The 25,697-nt window shown below is 36.1% G+C and overlaps 2 protein-coding genes across 2 annotated transcripts in view; both read left to right on the top strand.

The window, feature by feature from the left end:
- The window catches only part of LOC148939501 (proteasome adapter and scaffold protein ECM29), a 157,742-nt gene extending 155,495 nt beyond the window's left edge, over positions 1-2,247 (top strand). The window contains exon 29 of the mRNA XM_089106894.1: positions 876-2,247. Coding sequence (XP_088963020.1) covers positions 876-1,003 — 128 coding nt within the window. The 3' untranslated portion in view covers positions 1,004-2,247. The remainder of the gene's footprint in view (positions 1-875) is intronic.
- A 20,580-nt stretch (positions 2,248-22,827) lies between these two features.
- LOC148939500 (uncharacterized) overlaps positions 22,828-25,697 on the top strand; it is a 34,535-nt gene continuing 31,665 nt past the window's right edge. The window contains exon 1 of the mRNA XM_089106893.1: positions 22,828-22,903. Within this exon, the coding sequence (XP_088963019.1) occupies positions 22,828-22,903 (76 nt within the window). The remainder of the gene's footprint in view (positions 22,904-25,697) is intronic.

The raw sequence follows: 25,697 nt of genomic DNA, 5'->3' as shown, positions 1-25,697 counted from the left end.
CTAACAATTCATGGCAGGCCCAAGTTGCCTCAGGTTAATGCAGCTGATTATGCTCCTCCATCACCCTGTTTTGTTCAAAGCTTCAGTCTTTACTCCTTCCTATGAAGCTCTATTTCTCCTTAAATATTTCTTGGGACTTCGTCCCAACCCCTTGGAGAACAACTGGCCTTTTGTTTGGCCCCAGGTGTACTCTCTATGTAATGTGCACTAACCATCTTAACCTCTCTTTTACTATAGCCCAGAGTTTGGCTCGAACCCCATTTTTGTACAACTTATGGTTGATATATGGTCTGTTAAACTACTTACTTTACTTACTTAGGCCTCAGCCTTCATCGTGGGACGTTTTGCGACCGCTCCTCCTGCCAGTTTATGCGTAAGGACTTTTTACCTTGTTCTATACGTTTCAGTACGTGATAACTAGGCTATCTTAATTTTGAAAATGTTGTCGGTTCATCGTTTTCATGCCCTGCTTCCTGGACAAAGGCATTGAAGAGATCTTTTAGATTGTTGGAAGGTGGCTCAGCTAAACTCCCCTGAAGTGACTGAATCAGTTCCGTTCAGTCAAATCAGCTCCTATATATCTTCCTATACCTATACCTATATAAATCTAGAATATATTCTCTAGCATATTTAGAATCCTCTAGCATAGATAGATATATTCTAGCATATGTTTCTTAGTCTTTTGAAGAACCTACTTTTCGGAACCATTTTTGACCACTGTCATTGCTGTGCCTTCTAATGTTCCAATCTTCGTTGACTAGTGTGAGTGTATATCGTTCTTTTGGAGTAGATTTAATTTGTTTGTTTTGTTTGTCTTTTATAATTTATTGTATCGCCACTTAGTAAATTCATAATAATAATGTGGGTTTTTCCAGGTATCAACCTGACCCTGGATGAAGTTAAGTCGTCTTCAATTAAGAAGCTTATTGAAGAGCAGTCCAGAACAGAATCAGCAGATCTAAGGCTCAAATGTGACTCACTCTTGCGTCTTTTACGAAGCTAGTCGGGCTTTTTAGGTTTTGCGTGATAGGTGGCTCACATGGTGTTCGCAAAGCTAATGAAGTATTGTATAAAAAGCGTTTCGTAAGGTCTTTGACCCCCCCCCCAGAGAGAGTTTCAGCTTATTAACTTTAAAAGCTCCCTGAGAGCATTTTGAGTCTTATCAGAGTAAGATCGCATTCAATGTACCTTTATTGCAGATATTTCTGAAACTAAACATAATAAAAAATAGCAGATTTGTCAAAACTTGGGGTGAAACTTTTTCCTCTGTTGGATAACCCCATTTTAAAAGTGACTGCTTTCACCCATGTAACATGATAATGTTAAAGTAGCGAAAATGATGATGATATTATGACCAAATCAGTACTAAAGTTAGAATTACAATTTAAATAACTAGTCAAGCACTGTAGCTTACGGTCAGAACGTGCTTCTAGTAAGTAGAATAGTTTACCATAGTATACATTACTGAGCCGCTAGTGACCCCACAGAAAATATTCTACTCATAACTTATAAGAAGGCATTGTGTTAAACGTCGACTATCCGTCGGAAAACAGCCTCCACTTCTTTCATTTTTCCCATCACATAGACCTAAAATGTCTTCACTGAGTCTTTAACGGAAATTTCCAGAATCAAACATTTCCATTTTTTGTGAAAGCATTAGAAATAAATGAAGAGAAGAATGTCGCCTTCTTTCTGGTGCTTCTGTTCATTTAGTTAAATGTTTTTGTCAAAAGAATTAATTAATTGATTTTATAACCGCAGATCTCTTCTTCTATTGATCGACTATGTTGATTCCATCCTAATCAAAGGTCAACTCTTTTTCCCTGCCGCAAATTACTATTTTAATATTAGCTTTCTACATCAAAGATTTGAAGCCATATACGATAAATTGACAAATATAACACTAAAACTCGTAGCAAAACATAATGTAAACAAAATGAGCAAATATGAATTACCAAAAAAATTCTATTAGTTAAACTTTACCCAGAATTAACTAAAGAATGGTGAAACCTTTTTATGAAACTACCAACTGTTACTATATAACTATATAACTAGGATACGTTAATATTAAGATAGATAGAAGATTCTCATCTTCCCCCAAGAGAAAGTTTAGATGCTGCTATATTAAAGTTTCCTGGAAAACTTATCAGCTTTGTGTACTGTGTTACCAATGACTCCGTGTGAGTGTCCTATAATTATAAGCGTAAACCATGTTTATTTTTATGTAATTAAAGTTTGTTTGATTGAGATGTTATCTATTAGCTTAGGGTTTTGCTGACTAGAGAATTCTTCGACTAGATTAGTCATTTCTATGTACTATATTTTCATAACCACTTTGTTTAAACCATCAAGTGGGCTCTAAGACCACACTGGCTATACACGATGAATGGAAAACAAAGAAGAAGAAGTAATACGAAAAAAACACATAAAAATTTGAAAACAAAATGAGAAAAAAAGGCTAAACTTATCCTTCGAAATGCTAAAGAAATAAAAATCATTAAAAAAAAAAAAGACGGAAAAAAGAAGCACCCACATAAAATCAAAGCAAGGAGATGACTAGACCTCCTTTCATTCATGAAAATGAACCTCCTTTTATCAAAAAGTTCGTGGTAACGAACGTAAGTAAGGAGCGACCCGGCTCAATGGTAACCGAAACTCTAGAAAACGGAATTTTGGTACCAATAGATACATCAAAATAATCAGATTTTAATGCTGATTTCAAATATATAAGTTTCATCAAGTTCTTACAGAAGACATTAAATTTCGTCGAGAAAACACGACCGAAGGATCTTGGTTTATCATGGGGGCCAAGGTGAAACCTAAGCGGAGGGCAAGGTTTTTTTATATTTGAAAAAAAAGAAGAGACCAGAAATTTTAATTTAAAAATATAGGGAAAGGGACAGTTTTTAAGATTTTAATGCTGATTTAATGCTGATTTTAATGTTTATTTCAATTATATATTTTAAATCATGTAATGAAATAAGAAATTAAATTTCTTAGAGCAACAACGACCGAAGGATCTTGGTTTATCATGGGGGCCAAGGTGAAACCTAAGCGGAGGGCAAGGTTTTTTTATATTTGAAAATAAAGAAGAGACCAGAAATGTTATTTTCAAAATATAGGGGAAGGGACAGTTTTTAAGATTTTAATGCTGATTTAATGCTGATTTTAATGCTGATTTCAAATATATAAGTTTCATCAAGTTCTCACATAATACATTAATTTTAGTATTCAAAACACGACCGAAGGATATTGGTTTATCATGGGGGCCAAGGTGAAACCTAAGCGGAGGGCAATTGTTTTTTAAAATTTAAAAAAAAGAATATACAAGAAATTTTAATTTAAAAATATAGGGAAAGGGACACTTTTTAAGATTTTATTGATTATTTATTTCTTATTTCTATGCTTATTTAAAATATATAAGTTTCATCAAGTTCTGACATAAGACAGTAATTTTCTTCTAGCAAACACGACCGAAGGATCTTGGTTTATCATGGGGGCCAAGGTGAAACCTAAGCGGAGGGCAAGGTTTTTTTATATTTGAAAAAAAAGAAGAGACCAGAAATGTTATTTTCAAAATATAGGGGAAGGGACAGTTTTCCCCTCACCCATCGACGCTCCTGTTCCTTGTGAATTATTGCAAAGGATTTCTGTGCACTTTGTTTCTGGTTAATAGTGAAAGTAGCTGAAAAACTTCCTAGAAATTTCTGGAAAGAGAAAACTCCTTGAATACCCATACAAAAAAGAATAAAAAAGAATTTTGATTTTTGACATGGTTCCTTTGCGCAACCTAAAATTCATAGATTGACCTGATGGGTAAAAGTTTCGTTTGGGTATGTTTCAGTTTCAATGGCTTCCATCTGCTCGTAATAATCTTATCTTCTATCAAGTATAATACTCAAATTTTCAATACCTGCACCCGCTTAGATCAAGATGAGACAGCCTCATGCAGCTTTCCTCCTAATATTCTTCTTGTAGCTTAATTCTAAAAGTAAAGAGTATAAAACCATAAGGAAAACGTAGGTATCCTCACAAGTGAAGGTCCTATGCCGGCCCACCCATTTTCATTAGGAGACCAAAAAATCCAAATCTCATGACCTTTCAGTCAATCCCGACGTGGAAAAAATTTACTTGTTCACTTGTATTGGAAACACTACCTTATCTACTTGTTCACCAAACTTAATATAAATAGTGCACTACACCGACGTTTACCCAACTTTTTTAAACGTAGTCCGGTGTAACATATAAATTTTTCGTGTCCATATTATGAAAAAAATTGTAAAGCAAATTTTGCTTTACAGTAAGAATTGATTTGTTTGTTTGCTTATTTCATAGACAAAAATATCAAGCTTGAATTATATAAGAAAAATAATAACTAATAAATTGACATTTGAGTTTTTGTTTTTCCATGTCATTTGTTTTTCCAGGTTATTCGTTGGAGGTAAAAAATCGTAAGTCCCTGAATCGTGGCGGCCTAGGATTTTTTGGTAAAGATGAATTTGAATTATTCTATAAGTAATTTCGATTGAAGGAAAGATCGAGTTTTTGTGTTGGATTAGAAATTGAAAAAAAAAAATATTTGTCTGGTGTATAAGCCGCCTACCACTCGCTTGGATGAATATATTGAAGGTTTTGATCTGTTAATGTCTTGTATGTCCCGTAATGGTTTATATTTTATCTGCATGCGGGATTTTAATTTTAAATTGCTAGATTTGAATGGTGATTATTTAAATTTTTTAATTATATGGTTGCCAATGATCTTTACCCTTTACCATGAGTACCTACAAAGATTTCTAGTCATTCAGCTACTTTGATAGATAATGTTTTTGTCAGCTCTGAGTTCCTAAGCTCAAGTTATGCTGATGTGGGTATTTATCCCGAATCTGACCATCTCCCAATTATCGCCAGGATTAATTCTGTGCAAAAATCTAGAAGCAAAGAAAAGGAAAGTGCGGTAATTGAAAAAGCTAATTTAGATAAATCTGCGGAGAAACTGAGTACACTTAGCTGGGATCCTGTTCTTGAAATAAGGGGTGATGCAAATGACACATTTTGCTCGATTATACAACCCATTTACGAACAAACATGTTCTCTAAAAATCGTTAAATTTAGGAAGGATTTACCCTGGATGAAAGTTGAAATTTTTCATGAAATAGAAAACAGGAATCATCTTTACATCAGTACCTTAGGACAGAAAAGGGTGAAGATTTTGAAGAATTCAGGATTTCCCGTAGCAAGGTAAACTCTCTTAGAAGAAGAGCAAAGAGAGATTATTTTGAAAAGAAATTTACTGAGATCAATGGTAATTCGAAAGAAACCTGGAAGGTCATCGGGAGATGACATCGAAGAAAACCAGTGGCGAGCTTCTCTCGATAGAGGCAGGTGGGACTACATTGCATGATCCTCTACAAGTGGCGGAACATTTTGCAGATTATTTCTCAACTATTGGTCAAAAGTGCAACAGGAAAATAACCAGAGTCCTGAATCCTTCCGTGAGTATGAGTTTCAAAACCATAGAGGGGACAGATTAGCCTTTGAGTTTGAGAGGTGTACCAGTGATGAACTACTTAAAATTGTTGGAAGCATTAGCTCCAAATAAGCGGGGATAGATGGAATGAACCTCCGAACTTTCAAGTCAGTTTTGGTTTACCTTCTGCCTTGTAGTGTTCATATAATAAATTTGTCGCTAGAAACTGGAATCTTTCCTGAAGGTCTCAAGACAGCTAAGGTTATTCCCCGTCGCAAAGGTGGTAAAAGATCTGATATCGGGAACTGTAGGTCAATCTCCATCCTTCCCCTTTTCTCGAAAATACTTGAAAAAGTTTTTCATCGACGACTCTGCCAGTACCTTACACATCATGGTATCCTTAGTGATACTCAGTTTGGCTTCCGCAAAAGTTACTCAACTACACACGCGGTGCAACATCTATGTGATTTTGTGAATCAGTGTCTTGATGGTGGAAAAATACCTATCATTGTTTTTATAGATTGTAAAAGGGCATTTGCTACGGTTGATTTTAATATTTTATTAAATAGATTAAAGCTTTTAGGGGTTAAAGCGTCTTGTTTGAATTGGTTTGATTGATCTTTAAAGGGGAGGTCAATAAAGGTTGTAATTGATGGTATAACTTCTAGTCCATATCTTGTGAATTGTGGCGTTCCGCAGGGGTTCTGTGCTAGGTCCGCTTTTATACTTGGTTAATGTAGATACTATGAGATTTTACCTTTGTGATTCGTGTCTTACATCTTTCGCAGATGACACTGCTATTTCTTTTTGTGGTGTTTATGTGGACGAGTTAATAATAAAGTAAATATGGTATTAAATGATTTAAGTGTCCTTAAGTATGTTGGCGGTTAATGTAAAAAAGACAAATTTTATGGTTTTTAGTCGAGTTGGTAAACCCATAGATCTCGGTGGGCAAACATTATTTTCTGGTAATTATCTAGAACAGGTTAATTTAATGAGGTATTTAGGTTTTTACTTAGATTGCAATATGTCATGTAAACGTCACAGTAATCTTGTGGCATTAAAAGTTACAAGCGGCCTTGGAATTATATGTCGACTGAAGCACTTCGAAGCAGGTCGGGTGATGTTGCTTCTTTATCATGCTATTTTATTAGCCCCTGTATATCGAACGGCTGTGTGTGGGCTTGCAATTTTTTGGGGTAATTTTAGACGTGTACAAGTATTACGGAATAAGGCAGCCCACTTGATAGGGGGCTACGTTAAAGAAACTAACAATATGCAAATACTAATAAGGTGATGGATGTGGGACAAGTTCATGACTACCAGGCTGCGGTTTTTACTTACCAGTATTTGCATGAAGTGTGTCCATCGGTGTTTTTAGATTTTTTCGACAAAATAATGATTTGCATGATTATTATACAAGGAATGCTAATAATCTGGTGACGGAATATAGGAGTAGAAGTCGAACTGGATTTCAAATGAAATATCTGGGCCAGGGGATATGGAATTCCCTACCAGATAGTGTTAAGGTGGCTAAACACCAGCATTTGTTTAAAAAAAATAGTAAGGAATTTTTTGTAAGAGGGGGGGGGGTGGGTGAGAAGCCATGATTCAGAGATTGAAGATTTGTGTTATCGTTTATTTTCTTTTGTTATTATCTTCTTTTTTTCCCCTTTTTTCCTTTTCTCTTCTTTCTTTTTCTCTGTGTTTTATGAGAATTTTCATTAGTACGTGTTAATAATAATCTTTAAATTTATTTAGAAATTAAAAGTTTTTAAGTAAGTTGAGATAGTTTGTGTTAACCGACCAGTGCCAGTGCATTTATGTCTTCCCATGGGCGGTTACCTATTGATCATGCTGAACTACGTCGTTTTAAATAAATTAATCTAATATTCACTTAGAACTTTGGTTAATGCTTTACCAAAGATTCTTTCCTTCACTTTTATCCCAGTAAACAAAATCCAGATGATTAACATAAATGCCGTTTGGGAAAATTGGGAAAAGGGGCACAGATGTTGAAAAATATTTAACCTGTAAAACGGGTGGGAAGCACCCAGGATTATTTTAGGCGGGGGGGGGGCAAAATAGGTTAATCCGAAAAACTTGCGTTGGGAGCAAGTTTAATGAACGCAAACTTGAGTTAATTAAGTAAATTACACTACTTTGGACTACGCTAGGGGGGGCGTGCCCCCCTTCCCCTGGATCTGCCACTGGAAGCACCTTGTGTGATTCCCAGCCCCTGGGTGCTTAGGGGCCCCCAGGAACTCTGGGTGCTCCAAAGCAGCGGTAGGAGCACAAAGCCTGAGCGATAAAGGTATATGGAATAGTACAATTACAAATTTTGCCCCTACTCCTATTGTCTAAGTTAGGTTCAAGTTCTTTATTAATCAATAAAAAGTGTTTTCAAAAGACTATCAAATCCATGATGAGAATAATTCGTGTGTGGGTTTACACACACAACAATAAATAAATAATACTATCTCCAGAGACTGGAGTAAAATGATTGCCCTTCAACTCTCCGTATGGTAACAAAAAACAAAACTCCCAATAAATTCAAAATAACCAAATAAATAAATAAAATTAAATGAGGAGCATCCACCCAGAAATTAAATTAAATTACTAGTTACTTATTAACTGATTCTTTAATCTAATTTTATTATTAACCAAGAATTTATTCAAATGTATAAATCTATGAATTTGTTCCAATTATATATGATGCTATGCTGTGGTGCGTGACCTTTCAGATTTTATTAAAGCTTGAACAACCACAGAACTGCCATGGGCCAAATATCCATGTAAAACCTTATGATCATCCTTAAAATATATATTATGCAAAAAAAATAATTCAAAAGATGTTGCACATGTATTATCATATAAAGAGTAGAATGGAAAGAAGGGAAAAAATCCATTGGAAGGACCATTAAAAATTTTTAATATACGCAGAGCTTTATTTTGTTGCCTCTGAAGGGGAAGAATATGAGTTTTAAAAGTATTCAAAAAAATAATAGGACAGTAGATGACTTTAGATGATTCATCATTCCAATATTTCTTGACCAGTTTCATTCGAAGATAAATTGCATGACCTTTAAATCATAAATTTGAATCCATTATTATCCCGAGATATTTAATATTATCAATCTTTCAAAATCTATGGGTAGGCCCTGGATATTAATCGTCATAATTTCCGGTGCTGTTCTCCCAGTACGAGAGAAGCCGATGAATTTTGTCTTAGCACAATAATAGACAATTTATTTCTCCAAAGCCATAAGATATCTTGAGTGCTGATTCCAAACTGAGCTTCAAAGATCTAGAGTCGGGGCTGCTGATCGGCGAATAATGTGTTAAGACCAGTATCTTTGAAACTGTTACTGATAACATTCGCACAAATAAGAAATAGCAGTGGACCCAAAATGAGACTGAGACATTGTTGAGGAAGAAGTATCGCCTCCGTCGAAATACTCATTTCGGTTTTTTAGGTACGACATTACTAAGTCATTAATTCTCAGTTAACGACTTTAACTCTTATTATCAAAATTAGTATGCAATATTTTATGAGAAATCGTATCAAATGCCTTTTTAATGTCTATAAAAATTGTAGCAGGAATAATCACCTTTGTCGAAGGCGTCATGAACAAACTGAGTCATTGCCATAATAGCATGCTCAGTAGAGTGAGACTTCCGGAACCCAAATTGTATCGGACTAAAAAATTAGATTTCATTAGAAAACTGAATATACGGTTGTATAGGCACTTTTTGAGCAACTTCTCAAACGTAGACAGGATTGAAATCGGCCGATAGTTTGTTGGGTTATTCGAATCTCCTCCTTTGTACAAAGAGATAATTCTTGCAGACTTGAAACAAGAAGGAAATCTTCCGGTTTTAAAGCAGAGGTTGAATACATGGGAAAGCGGGACTACTATATTCGGTGCAATGCACTTAATCAGATTAGAAGATGACCCGTCAATCCTTTGCGAAGATCCGTTCTTTAAAAGATTCGTTGTAAGTAATAGTTCACCTGAGGTTACACGAGTAAGAAAAATGGAGCAATTGGGAGACGGGAGTAGACATGATTGAAAGTCCTCTCCAGTTTCATTTTCCAGATGACGGACCTTGTCGTTTCCAGCAGTTGACGCGTTTTCCTCACCGACTCTGCAAAGTGTTCATTTAATGCATTGATGACTTCCACTTTCCCTGGTCTTCTTGGGAGACCCTTCAGCGTCAACAAATGCTTCGGCGAAGTATTTTCTTTTTGCTGATCTTAAAAGTTATTCTGTTAAATAATAGTTTTGTAAGTTTAGTTCCATCTTCGGCTATTAATTCATCAGGAACATCATGGGTCCTGTGCTTTCCTAAGCACTTATTAATTATTTCCCATGTCTTCTTGGGAAACCCTTCTGCGTCAACAAATGCTTGGGCGAAGTATTGTCTTTTTGCTGATCTTAAAAGTTATTTTGTAAAATAATTTTTGTGTCTTCGAAATTCAGCTAAATTAACTTCAGATGGATGCATTAAGTATGCCTTATATAATAGATTCTTGTTTTTATAGATACCAGCAATCCAGTAGATATTCAAGGCTTAATCGGCGTCATACTATTTCTTCTTGATATTTGGTGTAGAGGGAAAACGTTATTGAAACAAGTTTAAACTGATTCACAAAAAAATTCAGCAGTAAAATCAGGGTCCGAAGACTCTAAACAAGAAGAAAAATCACTTGAAGAAAGCAATACTTTAAGTCTACTTAATGAAATTTTACTAGTCACTCTTATTTTTCTTTTAATAGGTGTAGTAAACTCTGTAATCAAGTGAAGGGCAGTCACAAGCATCAAATGGTCCGAGAAATCTTTAATAACCACATCACTAGACTTAAGTTCCAGATTCGTAAACAAATTATCAATAAGAGAAGCAGAATCTTTCGTTATTCTTGTTGGAACTCCATAAGCTGGCAAGAGACCACCGGACCGGCAAACTGATAAAAGGTCAGCCCCGTCAGAAGAGATTCCGTGGAAGTTACCACTGGAATTATTGGAATTATATTAATCAATATTAAAGTCACCCATGATAACAATTTTTGGGTACTTTTTCGAAGCAATAAGTATAAAATCATCGAGAAGTTCCATGAATTTCGAAGCAGGAATCATCTATAGGCTACTAACGGCCAAAAAGTCAAACACCGTTTCAATATATAGATGATCAAATTCACTCAGCTGATCTCACTGAATTGTTGATTTAATGAAAAAACCTACCCGTCCCTGTTTAAAGGAGGGGTAATTTAAAAAGATTTTACCATATAAAAATAATGACTTGTAAAGTGATTCTATGTCTTAGAAATTGTTTCTATGTCTTGACCTGAGAAAGTTTTTCAAATATTTGACGCCCGGTTTCGACCCAACTTTGGGAAACGCTGCCCTATACTATATATGAATCGGAGGACCCATTGTAAACTGGTATGATGAAGACATCCAATCCTAGATTAGATGTGGGTGGGGTCATTGGAACAAGCAAAAAATGGAATGGCTCAATTCTGAACTGCACCAGGTTAATAGCGTTTTGTATAAAATGGGGGGGGGGGGTAAGCTGCAGCCACACATACACTAATCATAATTTTAATTTTTAACAAATTTTAATTTTTTTACTATTATTTTAGGGGGATGAGAGTGAGCTATGCCTTCCCAAGGCCAGAACATAATTTGCACTTTACTGATAAAAACATAAATGTTTTACTTTTAAAATTTTAATAAATCAAATAGTATTAACATTTTGATTACTAAATATCAGCAGAGTGCTAACTTATACTTCCATGGAACTATGTTCCTTCCTGTGCTATTTGCTTGGTTTACGTTCCTTGGCACCTTTCTAGAGCATGTACTTATGGATTTGCTCGGTTTATGTTCCTTCCTATGCTATTCTAAGGGTCTATGTTCTTTCCTATGCTATTTTAGGGGTTTATATTCATTCCTATACTATTCTAGGAGTTTATTTTCCTTCCTATGCTATTCTAAGGGCTTATGTTCCTTCCTATGTTATTCTAAGGGTTTATGTTCCTTCCTATGCTATTCTAGGAGTTTCTGTTCCTTCCTATGCTATTCTAAGGGCTTATGTTCCCTCCCATGCTATTCTATAGCGCTATGTTCCTTCCTATGCTATTCTATGGGACCTCTACACGTGATTAAACCCGTTATGAAACTACCTGCTATTTGCTTATGTCCCGTTGGTACCTTTCCAAACGAGCGGGGATTCCCCACTGGTTCCTAAACATTGCAAAAAAGATAGCAGTTTTAACGGGGATTCCCCACACAAGTTAGTTTCAACTCCATGTTTTTCAACCAGACTGTTTTTTTTTAGCCTACATCTGTTTTTTAGGAGCCAATCAGGGACATCGGTGGTTACTCAATATACGATAACTCGACTGGTGATTGGTTACAAATAAGAGGACTGATTTTTTATTCGTCCTTGAGATTTTGTATAAAATGCTCATACCTTACGATTTAATTTTCATAATGATTTAACATATCATGGATAGCACACTAAATGTTATTGACATTGAAGTTATGGATACATCAATTTGCGATCTGGGTACAGTTTACTAAATTTCTGAATTTATTTCCACATAAAATCATTTTACCATCCCACTAGTAAATTCAAATTCAGTAGCATAGCCCACCTCATCTCAACAATACAAACCCTACAATATGATGATTATAGTCGCTAGAAAACGTAAAGTACGCTCTTTTTTCCATTAAGTAAATAAAATCCCTCCCCCGCCACTCCTATGTTTACGAGTTTATTTCATTAGATGTAGTTCTTTTCCTTCAAAAATGTCAGTTTCCTCATTCATTCTATTAAAATGCCTTTTCTTTATCTGTTTAAATAGAAGCATCTGTGTTACAAGAAACGGTCAGTTTTGGAACCACACTTCGCGCGTCTTATCGCATAGATTAATGCTACATGTGTTTGTGATTCAAGACACATTCAAAAATAGATTGTTTTTTTCGGCCAAATTAGACGAGATATTCTATTTGATGAATGCAAATGGGGTTTCATAGATGATTAAGAGGCTTTTATAAAAATATAAGACGGGGGGAGGAGGGGAGCAATGTATCAATTCTGACACCTTCATTGCGAGATGAAAAAACAAACTATTTCGTCACATGGAAAGTAAGGGGGGAGGGGGTTCTTTGTGCAGACTAATTTTTTCTTCTGTAAAAAAGAAGAATCATTTTTTCCATACTAAATTTTTTCTTCTTTTTAAGGAGGAAAATTCCTACAATTACTCTCCTCCTCAAAAGAAGGCTAAGGCTAATGGCATTACTCCAATACAACAAGTGGAGATAACTGGCCCATCGGGAGCCACGCGAATACAGTCTGGTCAAAAAACAAAAAGAGAATGGGCGGCTGCTCACAGGATGATGAACCCCGCTGGCTCATCTATGCAAGATACAGACATCACCGCCCCATCCGACACACAAGTGTAGTCTTAATTTGCAAATATATGTATTTTTTACCTATTGTACTTTACGTTATTGCTAGTACAAATAGTAGATTTTAAAACGAGTAGATTTGTAGGAAAAGGAATCTGATCGCTATTTTTTATGGATGACTAGATTTGTAGGAGAAAAAAGAGTCAATTTTTTTTAATGAGCTATTAAAACAGTCTTTAAGTTAATTTTTTTTTACCATATTTTATTGCTATTATTAAGACGTTGCGACGTATGTGTGCGTATGTGCAGAAGTGTGTGTGTGAACGTGTGTGCGCATACGTGTGTGTGTGTGTGTGTATGGGTGGGTGTGTGCGCATGTGTGTGTGCGTGTACGCGTGTGTGTGAACGTGTATGTGCATACGTGACGTGTGTATGTGTGTGTGTATGCGCATACGTGTGTGTGTGCGTGTGTGCATATGTGTGTGTGTGAATGTACGTGTGTGTGTGTGCGTGAGTACTATTAAAAAAATTCTTAATTTGTTATGTATTTTTTCTGTAAATATTGCTATAAGTGAAAATTTTTAATTTACTATGCATTTGTTTGATAAATACGAATCCAATTAAAAATAAAATAAAAAATTGTTCTATAAATCTGACTAGGAAAAAAATAGTGTGCTATAATTGTGATAAAACTTTCCTCAAAAAAAAATTGTTTGATAAATCCGACTAGGAAAAAAATAGTGTGTTATAATTATGATAAAACTTTCCTAAAAAAAAACTTTTTGATAAATCCAACTAGGAAATAAATAGTGTTCTATAATTGTGATAAAACTTTCCTCAAAGAAAAAAAAATGTTTGATAAATCCGACTAGGAAATAAATAGTGTGCTATAAATGTGATAAAACTTTCCTCAGAGAATAAAAAAAATTGTTTGATAAATCTGACTAGGAAAAAAATAGTTTGCTATAATTGTGATAAAACTTTCGTCAAAGAAAAAAACTCAATTCATTCATTTTCTAGTTTCAGGGGGAAGCTACAAAAACAACTGCCTTTCCTGGCCCAGGACTTCAAAATATCATGGGCAATTGTCCCCACTCGCCGGATGATGTTAGTGATGGTACGTCATTTAATATCTCCCTGGATTTTCAATTTACAACTGAAGAAATGGACAGTCTTATGCAAATTGTTGGACCTAATGTTTCCGGGGATATTTTTGACGATGACTTTATAATTAGTTAATTGGATCCTGTGCAAATAGGTGCAGGACATGAAAATAGCGTCAGGTTCCTGGAACTACGGGAATTTTATTTTTTGGAATCTGCTCTAGGTCACTTACAAACACATAGGGTATATTTTAATCCTCCCGAGGAAAACGTGGTTGACGGGAGTGTCATTTTAACCGACCCAGTAAATATATTTCATAGCTACATCGACGGAATTCAAGCACTTTTTGAAATTAAGATGCAGAATTGGGGGGGTCAGGGGGGGATTAGGGCATCAGTAAATCTAAAAGTTTATTAACATAAGGGGGTATCAGGGGCCATTTTTTTATTTTCATTTTTCAACTGTCAACAAAATTCTTACCCTGTTCTAAATGAAGTTGAAGGCAACTTGTTCAGTGGGGTTAATAACTTGATTTTAAAATTATATACGTTTAACAAGAGGGCATGCGGGTACACAATCTTATACATTGAACACACAGATCGGAATCTCAGTAGATTTAAAAAAAAACTTTATTTTAAGGGGGGCGGGTAGAAAAATAAAATGTCAACTAGATTTGTCGACTACAGGAGGGGTTCAGGGTTTCAAATTTGACACGGGGCTGCAATGCATTAAATATGCATTTTTAGCAACAGCCCATAAAATATTAAAAGATGATTCATCAATGAAAAATCTCGACGGACTTGCACGTAAAGGTGGAGACAATTTTCCTAAAGTAAATTTTGACTGTTTAGAGGGGAAGTATCCGGTGTCCTTAAAAGAAATAACCGTATTTGAAAACGCAAATGAAAATCTTGGGTTAGGGCCGGTTGTTCTCCAGTATGACACAGAATTTGTAAATGGGGGAAAGAAACCAAATAAAAAAGGAGTCTTGTATTCAGTTAGGATACCGATGGTAGATAATGTTAAAAATTGGGTTTTGGTTATTTATGAGCCCCCCAAAAATATAAATTCCTACGGTAATTTTTTCCCCGTTGTAGCAATAAGCCAAATTCTACCTCAAATTGTGAAGCCAGGAGCATGTCTCTATAGCTCCATTTGCGTTTCCCTATTTAAAACTGAGAGAACATTTACGGATCCTAGGAGACATTGCAAAATCCATGGCAATCAAAGAATAGAAATGCCGGTAGAAGGCAAAGATACTTTACAATTTAAAAACTTCCAAAATTCCCTGCTACAAGTTGATAAAGTATCTTTAGATTGTGAATCAAGACTGGTGGAGCAGACCCATCAAGGCCAAATATAGTCAAGGAACACAAACTAGTTGCGTGTTCTTATGCGCATGCCCGTCGCAATTCTAATAATAAAATGCAGCTGGAAGAGTTTTTTGGCTATGGATGATGAGGGTAGCATGGAGAAGTTATTGGTGTCCTTAATAAAAACAGCGAACGGTGCAATTTCACGATTGCGTCACACCAACTACCCAATGTCATTATCAGATAAAGAGCAACTGGCACTAGAAAAGGGGACAATTTGTTGGGTTTGTAGGGGTGCTCTTGCCCCAAAAGACGCGATCCAAGATCACAATCATCTTATTGACCCCAATTCAACGGGTAAAAGTAACTTTCAGGGGTGGGCTCACAATTCATGTAATTTAAAAATTAAACAGCAACTCCTTCTTCCGGTTTTTATACATAATTCTAACTACGATCTGAAGTATGTGCTACCAGCAATGGCACATCTTCAAAGAAATGGAACAGTGGATGATGCATGGGTGATAGGCAGCTTTTCCTACAAAATCATTGCTAAATCTTCGGAAAAGTTGCTTGTTTTGGAATTTATGTGGAGATATGTTGAAGACGACATTGAGTACACGATTTTTTAATCTAATAAAATTCGATTTTTAGATTCCTACAGTTTTTTCCCTAAATCATTGAGCGAATTAATTCAAGTGCAGAAAAACGATGACGGCTGCAACGCTTTCCCCCTTCTCAAGCAACAATTTCTAAATCATTTATACGATTTTCTGACGGTCAAGAGCAAATATTCTTATAATTATTACTGTTCCATGTCAAGATTCGCCGAGAAAACTAATCCCTCGATCGATTCAATTTATAACAGTCTACATGATCGTAGGGGCACCCCTGATGGATACACATTTGCTAAGAAAGTGTAGGCAGAGGGAGGGTGTAAAAATGGGTTTGACTAATGCAAGCTGTATTTGTCGAGTGATGTGTTAACTTTGTTAGACATTATGGGTAAAAATACGGACAAAATCTATGGGGAATTTAATCTTGATTTAGGATATTATTTTTTATCTCCTTATCTGGTGATGGACCTCATCCTAAAAATTAGGGGAGAAAAAATCAGGCTAATCACTGAAATCGATCAGCACCTGTTCATTAAAAGGTCAATGAGGGGTGGATACGTTTTTCACGGGGATCGTATCTTGGAAACTGATCCCACTGGAGAGAAGACGGGGACAAAATTGGATGCAGTTTTCCTTGATATGAATTCCCTCTACCCCTCGACCATGTCTAGTTAAACACTACCTAGTAGTAGAAGGACAGGGCAACCCAACCCACCATCCTTTTAGGTTTACAGCAGTGACCGTTCTGAGGAGATTGAACTGGTTGGATGTTTTTGTGAAATTGTTGGGGAGATACCAGTCGAGCTTCACGATCCATTAAAAGATTTTGTTTTTCAGTGAATCAATAGACACGTGATAAAGAGCATGGTGGGCATTCGTAAGAAGTGTGTAGTCGAGGAGGACAGAATGTAATGGTCACCTTAAAAACAAAAACTTGTCGCTGACATTCTGCCGAAAAAAAATATTGTTGTACATCATTTGACTTTAAAATGGATGTGCAACAACGGTTTCATCGTCAAAAAGGTCCATAGAGCACTCCACTTTAGTAGAAAACCCTATCTGAAAAAGTTTGTTGACTCTTTTGCCAACATAATTTCGGAAGCACAAACGAAAGCCGAAAAAGAAATTTATAAGCTCATTTTGAATTCGGCTTTTGGTAAAATGTGCGAGAGTGTTCGCAAATAGAAATCGTTGTAACGTCGTGACTGATCCCAAACAATGTGCTCGAATTATTGCCGATTCAAATTACATTTCCTTCACAATCATTGGCCCAGACATGGTACTATTGAATAGAAAAAAAAGAAACATTGTCCTGAATAAAAACACTGCTGCAGGCAGTGCGATCTTGAAGATCTCGAAAAAGCTCATGTTGGAATTCTACTACAATGTGGCTAGGGTTCAGTGCCTGAAGAAGGGGCAAGTAGAGGTCTGCTATGGGGACACAGATTCTCTACTGCTAAAAGTAAAAACCCCAAACCTAATTGATGATTTGGCGCACGGTGAAAGTATCAGCTCACGGATGGACTACACCAATTGGAGTGGGCTTTACCCAGGGCTAGTGAAACGTCAGGCACAAAATAAAATTATAGATTTTAAACCTTAACCAGTGAGCGACATGATTTCTAGTAGTGTGTTTTTAGGTCTTAAGATATACTTTATATTGACACATGACGAAGATATCAAAAAATGTTACAAAGGAGTGCACACATACACTGGGTATAAGAATTTTAATATGGACATCTATAGGAATTGTATTGTTCAAAATACAATTCCAAGAGCCAAATTGCTGGTAATTCGTTCACTCAACTACAGGAACTTTACTGTAAAAATGGAAAAAATTGCCGTGAGTACCATTTCCGACAAGGTCTATGTTTGTAAAGACGGTGTGACTACCCTCCCCCTGGGGCACTATTTAACTTTCGACCGAGCCGAATGTGTTAGCCATAGGGAAAGTCTCGGTTTGAATAAAGTCCAATAAATTTTTCTCAAAACCTTGGGGGGGGCCTAACGGCCCGGGGGGGGAGGGGCAGCTGCCAGCAGGGGGTGCACCGCCACTACCAAAGTTATCTTTTTTTTGACTTAGAGCAGATTTTTTTTTGTAAATATACATGTTGCATTGAAAAAAGTAATATTATTCAGTGTATTTTTCATTAAATGTTGTAAATAAAGTATATTTATTAAAGTGCTTTTTCTAGTGCATTTCTTTTATAAATTAAAAAAGTGTATTTTTCTTTGTTTTCTGTAAAGTGTTGTTTAGAATACAAGAAATATGATTCTTTATTCGTCTTCTTCTCATTATTATTCTTGAACGGACTTGTAGGGAAATTATTTAGTCATTAGACAACTAAAGTCTACAGTTAGTTGTCCAGGTGAACTGTTGAAGGGAACATGTATCAATTTAAAACACCATTCAGATCATTTCCGTGTGGGCCATTAATGTCAGTCAAAACAGCACTCAAAGCAAAGCTTAGAAAAAATGTCGTCGATTTGATCGTGGGAAAACCGAAAACAATCGACTATAGTTGCATTACTGGACAGGAGTATTATTGTAAATTAAAGTAAATTTGCGCCATAAGATCAGTGTACATACTGCTCATGCAGCGTCTTGATGTTTTCAGCCTTATTGAACCAAACTCTTGGCTGATCATTGACGATCTGGCTGAATCAATTGAACAATGGTCCCAGGAAATGCTGCAATTGTTCACTGTTCGCTCTCATCATGAACAGATTTTAATTACTCTGGTTCTACACAAAACCTTTCATCACAGAAATTGTATGCGAATACTTGCATTGAACTGCACCTACTATATCATCTACAGAATTTTTCGGGATACTAGCTCGCTAATAAGCTTCAATAAACAAATCTATCCAGGCGCCCCCAAACATCTGCTTTCAGCGGTCAAACAGGCAACTAGTAAACCCTACGGCTACATCCTATTAGATCTTAATCAAAATACACCCGAGGATTTGCGTGTAGTCACAGATATTTTTGACAATGAAATTACAGTATATCTCCCCGTGAACAGTAAAAAGACCTATTAGTTGCTATCTTGACACTGAAGAAACTACATGAAAATAGACATTTATTTTCTGTTCTAAGCACTTCAAAACTCCCACTTAGGAAAGCCATACTCAAACATGGTATTGACAATGATTTCATTAATCTAATATCTGAGCTTTGTTTAAATTTGACCGAGGGCAATTTTCAACTGCAAGAAGTAGTTAAGCAACAGGCAAAGCAACATCGTTCCATTGAACGTACAGTAACCTCTAAAAAGAAAGGAAAGAATCTTAAAAGGAAACGTCTTCTTCAGGCGGGTGGTAGCTTTGTCATATTCTTAATAACGATAATTACACGACCTGTGAACTTTTTTATCTTGAGAGAATACGACCGAACTTGACAAATTGACCCCAATACTAGTCGTTTTCTCGTCAGTGAAAAACTTTGAGGATAATCTGAGTACATTACTTGACAACGAAACAGTTTGAGTTGCTAAAAACTACTTATAGTTCAAATTGCACTTTGCCGAGTGGCCAAAAATAAGCACTATCCTTCCAAAACCAGTGATATTGATCACAAAAAAGATTCATCTTCTCAAGAGTCTGCTGCTGTAAAACATTTAAAGATGGAATATTTGTTTTCATTTGTTTTGAAAATTGGAAATCTAATGCCCCACTAATATCGTGAACAAAGTAAACGACTCATAACTTATCTCATGGAAAGTGGTCAAGATCATATTCAAGTTGATAGCAATGGGAAAGAGATTATAATTCAGGGCAAACGCTATTATCTAATTGATTTAATATACGACATGGTTACAAATCGTAAAGGAGTATTATCAATCGAATCACATCTATACAAACTTTTAAATAAATGAAAATCTTCCAAGAACATTATTAGGAACTGGAAAATTCTAAAAAAAATTAAATGAACAATCACCAACATCATTAAAATATGAAAAAGAAGAAGAAGATTTTAAATCAATTTTGTAAAATACTAGCCCACCTATTGGAAAATTGAGAAAAAGGAGGAGAAGCAGCAGACCACAGATAGCTAGACAAAAGCGAAGACGTATCAAGTCAACGTCACCACAACCACCACCAACCACCATTATACAAAAGGGTAGCGGACGTTATACTACACGTTTACATTCAAAATGGTTGAAGTTCTGAAACGTGTTTATGAAAATATTGGTGAAGTGGGTAGTTTAAGTTCCCCCACCACTCTTTCCAAAGTCACTGGTATTCACGCTAAAAGTGTACAAGACTATCTACAAAATGAATCAAGTTACACTCTGCATAGAAATCATAGACTTCGTGCTAATCATTATCGAAAAACTAAAGCCTTTTACCCATTGCATATAATGCAAGCAGATCTCCTAACTCTATATGAGATTCAAAGATGTCACAATACACCATACAAGTATATTGTACTTGCAATCAGTGTTTTTAGTCGCTATGCATATGCCGTTCCATTGCGCTCGAAGAGAGGTGTTGAAGTTGCTCAGGCCGTTGAAAGTATTCTCGGACAGGATTCGTGTAAAAAAATTCAAATGGATCGCAATAGTGAATTTGTTAACCCACATTTTGAAAAAGACATAGCAAAATGTAATGCAGTGGTCTATCATAGTCATAGCCGTATAAAGGCAGCATTGTCCGAACAATTGATAAGAACTATTCTGCTTTTAATTTTAAGATATTGTACATTCAAAAACACATTTGCTTTTATTCATGATTAAGATAAAATCATGTTGATTTATAATCAACGACCTCATCGATCATTGTCCAACTCACCTCCAACGGAGGTTCATCATTCTGATCATGACACAATTGACAGTTTTCTTAAACAATATTCCAATGAAACGATTTTCAATAAAAAAAATTCAATGCTGGAGATACTGTTCGAATTAATAGAACAACTAATTTTTTTGAAAAAGGGAATTACTTGTGGTCCACAGAACTTTTTCAAGTGGCAAAAATCCTAGACACTAAACCCATAACTTATCGTTTGCGCGATACCAAAGATGAAGAGATTCTCGGCGGCTTTTATGACTATGAACTACAAAAAGTTAAAAATAATAGTGAAATCTATCTAATTGAAAAGATATTAAAGAGTCATACTCGTAGGGGTAGGAAACATGTACTTGTTTGGTGGCTAGGAAACAACTCTGATTTTGATTCTGGGATCAGTGTTGAAGATATTGACAATGCCCAATGATTTCTATGTAACTCTTATGTCCAACGTTTCCGATCCTCTCTACAACGACTTGAATAAGACAAGTGATTTTTGGACGAAACTCTCCCCCGCTATCAAATTTGACGGCGCGTATGAAGTGACTCTTGTCGATTGTATTCTCAAAAATACCTATAACATCCTGAGAAAGGATTGCGTGTATGATATAAAAAATATACCATTCGATTGGTCACTCTTTGTCGAGTATGAGTGGGTTGAAGCACTTAAATCTAGCGAATATCCACACGTCAAATTGAAATATATTGAATATGATGATATGAGAGATTTGTGTCGTGCAATCAATAGAAAAATCTCATATCGTAGGAATGGTACATTCCATTTTAATTATTCATTGGAACACGATAGGATTTACATTACCTCACCTGTTGACAGTGAAATAATTATTCTCAATGATAATCTGAGAGATGTTCTTGGTTTTAAACAGAATATGATCAAGGGGGAAAACTCTGGCACTGTTTACGGGATGGATTAGGCTATTTTTGCTGATTATCCACCTGGTTTCACCTCGGACTCTTGTATTTTTCTTTATGGATCCTTTGTGGAAACATTGAGATTCGCTAATTCCAATGTCCCCCTCCTACGTGTTCTTGAACAAAAAACATCTCACGAACATGTTCATGACTATAATATAAAGCATCTTCAGTGTGTTCCTGTAAACACTTCGTATTTGGAACTCTGTCAGTTAACACTAAGAAGTGAATTGGGTGATCCTCTAGCAATAACAAAAGGCTTAGCAGTGATTGCATGTCATTTTCGACCCATTGTCAACGACAGCAAAATCACCTAAAATGAACAATAGAAGAATTCCATTTGTCTGTCCCGATATCGATTGCTACGTTGGTACTCTGAGTCCACGTCAAATCTGGCAATGGATTGGACTACTACAAGGGGCGTACTACAATGCCTGGCTATGGTCTTGGTAGCTGGTTTGCTATGCTATTTCGTTCTGCACTACCCCTTGCCAGAAAATATCTTGTACCTGCTGCATCAAATTTTGCTGCCTCAACACTACAGGACTGGGGGTAGGGCAAGAATTTCAAGGAGAGTGTTAAGGAACATATCAAATCTTCAGCAAGAGCCAGTTTTGATCACCTAAAATTTTTGTAAAATTAGAAGGGATTAGCAAAGATGCGAACAGATTGTTCATTCATCATGCTCCACATCGGTGGGAGCTGAAGTATATAAGAATGAACTTTGAGAACTAAACCATCAAAAGCCACAATTCAGAAGAAAAAGAAAAAGATTGGGGGATCAACGAAAGATTTGGCTTCCTTGTATGATCTATCTACGTCCCATTAAAGGATTTACATCGATTAGCTCATCATTGAGCATTTTTAGAGTTGAAAACGCCTAGGTCAGCGTCAAGTATGGCTATATTAAACAGTTTCGCCCTAAACAACCCCTCTCGGACAATATACACTTTCAAATATTTTCCAATGAAGACTATTTCATTGATTTGTCATCAACATTTATTGATTTAAATGGTGTGGTGAAGAAAAAGTAAGATAATAAAACTCCAAATGTATTCAACGGTCTCTCCTACGAAAACTGTATTCTACACAACCTATTCAAATAAATGAATTTATTTAATAATGAAGCTTTGGTGAGCGGTAGTAATAATTTATCCAAATTTGCAAGCTGATTACATTTTATGATGATGACGCCAAAGGCATACAAAGAGATGAGAAAACTATCATTAAGCTATAAGTATCAAACAGGTGTGGATACTGACGGTAAGTCGACTACTGCTGTGAGCCAAGAGTATCATCTGGTTGGAAAATTAAATCATGAGATATTCAATATATCCCAATAATTACCCCCCAATGTCAAGATTGACCTAAAAATGTAACTGGCCCCATTAAATTTCTTTTCGAGAAAAACACTTCCTGCAGCTCCCGATACAAATTTTATTATCACTTCAGTACTTCTCCATGTACATAAACAACAGGTTATGAGCTCTGTTGCATTGGCAGTGGAAAAGCTAAGAGCCAATGGCAACAACCTTAAACGTCTGGGCCCCCATACAATCACCAATCAACGTCACATTGCCACCGCCTCTCGTAGCTATAGCGAGTTATCATTTAACAATGGCAGAGTCTCATCAAACCTCGCTTTTGCCTATGTGACAAGTGGGAGTGCCGTTTGATATTGGACTGCACCCCCCAATGATTTTAATTTTTTCGGTCTATTTAGCCTTTGGTGTAAAGTGACCGGTATTCCACTGTACACTCCATCATTTGACAAAAAATCCTATAGAACTCTGTACTAGTTGACCATGCAATCCCTAGATCATGACTCACAATTATTTGAAAATGGAATAACCGATTCAATGTTTTCAAAAAATCATGGGGTATTTGTTTTGGACTTGTCGGAGACTCAAGATATGAGCATAGTACGAACCGGGAATGTACGTTTAGAGTGTACATTTGGCGATGCTTTGACTGAGAGTATCACGCTAATATAATTGAGTCAATTTGAAACGTATTGGGAAATCACACCCAAAGGCAGTGTTCAACTAGACCTAGCACCATGAATACAAACCAAATAATCAATGTGTTTAGTATAGATCCTTACATCTCCCAGTACAAGTGCTTTGGCATACCATCGGACTTCGTTGAAAAAATTCCAAGTGTTAACAATACCCTAATCATTGTTAATAGCAGTCAATCGACTTTGAAGACAGGCCATTGGCTATGCATCTTTCAAACAGCGTTTTGGACTTGTCGGGGACTCAGGATATGAGCATAGTACGAACAGGGAATGTACGTTTAGAGTGTACATTTGCCGATGCTTCAACTGAGAGTATCATGCTAACATCGTTGAGTAAATTTGGAAGCTGTAGGAAGATCACACCTGAGGGTAGTGTTCTGCTAGATCTAAAACCATGAACACAAACCAACTAATTGAGGTATTTAGTTTGGATCCATGCATGTCCCAGTACAAGTCCTTTTGCATACCATCGGATTTCGTTGAAAAAATTCCAAGTGTTAACAATACTTTAATCCTTGATAATAGCAGTCCATTTACTTTGAAGACTAACCAGTGGCTCTGCATCTTTCAAACCGCGAAGAATATTGAATTTTTTTATCCTCTTGGCCTATTGTATAAATTCTACACTCCATACATCAGCAACTTTATTGAAAGCAGTGGGGAAACTATTATTCAAAATCAACAAAAAGTACACGATTTAATGACTAAGACATGTTGCTTTCATGCGATAATCTTTTTCTTGTTCAGATGTCGTGGCTACACCTACGAGCGGCTTATCAACATCTACGTTGACTTACCTAGATTGAACCACTTTCTAGTGGAAAATATACTTACAAGCATGTTTAATATTTATTTTAGTGCCCTACTAATAAAATTTTCTAAAAATGTATGTGATATTATTTATTAATAAATGAAAAATGTATGTACATAATAAAAACGACTTTTCTACTCTTTAGATTTCATCTTCTACTAGGCAGTTGTCTACAAAAACTAATGTAGGTAGATTATCCGAATTTACAGTATACTGATCCTGATGTACTGCAATGTCAGGGTCACATTTTCTACAGTAGAGTGTAACTTCACTCTTGTCATATCTCTTTGTATAGTCAATGATACTATTCTTATTCATTCTATAGAGTTCACATGTTTTAATTTGCTTATTTGAAGTAATGTTACAAATAGTGTCCTCAAGTGGTGAATCACATTCCGTCACAGCCAAATAAAAATCAGTGGGCGTAGAATCGCGGTAGTCATTGTCTTCACAACGACTATGTAGAAACAAAATTCTTTTGTTGTTCCAACAGTTGAATCGCTGACCCGGTTCCTCCTCCCAGAACAATCTAAAACCACGACGATACCAATCTCTTAGCAATAAACTAAAATCACGCTTAGGATTCTTTCGAATCATACCGGGATATGTATTGTCCCACTGATTACATTTATTAGAGTGGCAATTGGAGCATAGATGCCCTCTAGGATGAGAGTCATACACCTCTTCAAGACAGGAATTACAACCTTTAATTTGTACAGCATATCCTTTATGCAATTTACACGGGTTGCATAATTTACACTTTTCATCATGCTCATCAATCATTGTGCAATTCTCACATGATGACCAACTGCCCAGTGTGTACATACATAGTGGACATGTATGGAACATTTTTTTTTCATGTGTTGACACTCTCACTGCCACTATGAAACTGAGCTACCAACAACAACAAATTGAGAGAGAGAGAGAGAGAGAGAGAGAGTAAATACCTCCGGTGTCTCTGATTGGCCCCCTAAAAAACAGATTTCGGCTAAAAAAACAGTCTGGTTGAAAAACATGGAATTGAAACACACCTGCGTGGGGGATCCCCATTCATACTACTCACTTTTTTGCAATGTTTTGGAGCCAGTGGCGAATCCCCACTCGTTTGGACAGGTACCAAAGGGACATAAGCCAATAGCACGTAGTTTCATAACGTGTTTAATCACGTGAAAAGGTCCCATAGATAAACATAGGAAGGAGCATAGCACTATAGAATAGCATGGGAG

This window comes from Artemia sp. Qi Xiang Cuo, chromosome 21 (assembly GCF_049724085.1).
Source record: "Artemia sp. Qi Xiang Cuo chromosome 21, ASM4972408v1, whole genome shotgun sequence".
In the NCBI taxonomy this organism is placed as follows: Eukaryota; Metazoa; Arthropoda; class Branchiopoda; order Anostraca; family Artemiidae; genus Artemia; species Artemia sp. Qi Xiang Cuo.
The sequence above is the reverse complement of the archived record's forward strand: the minus strand, read 5'-3'. Positions and strand labels throughout refer to the sequence as shown.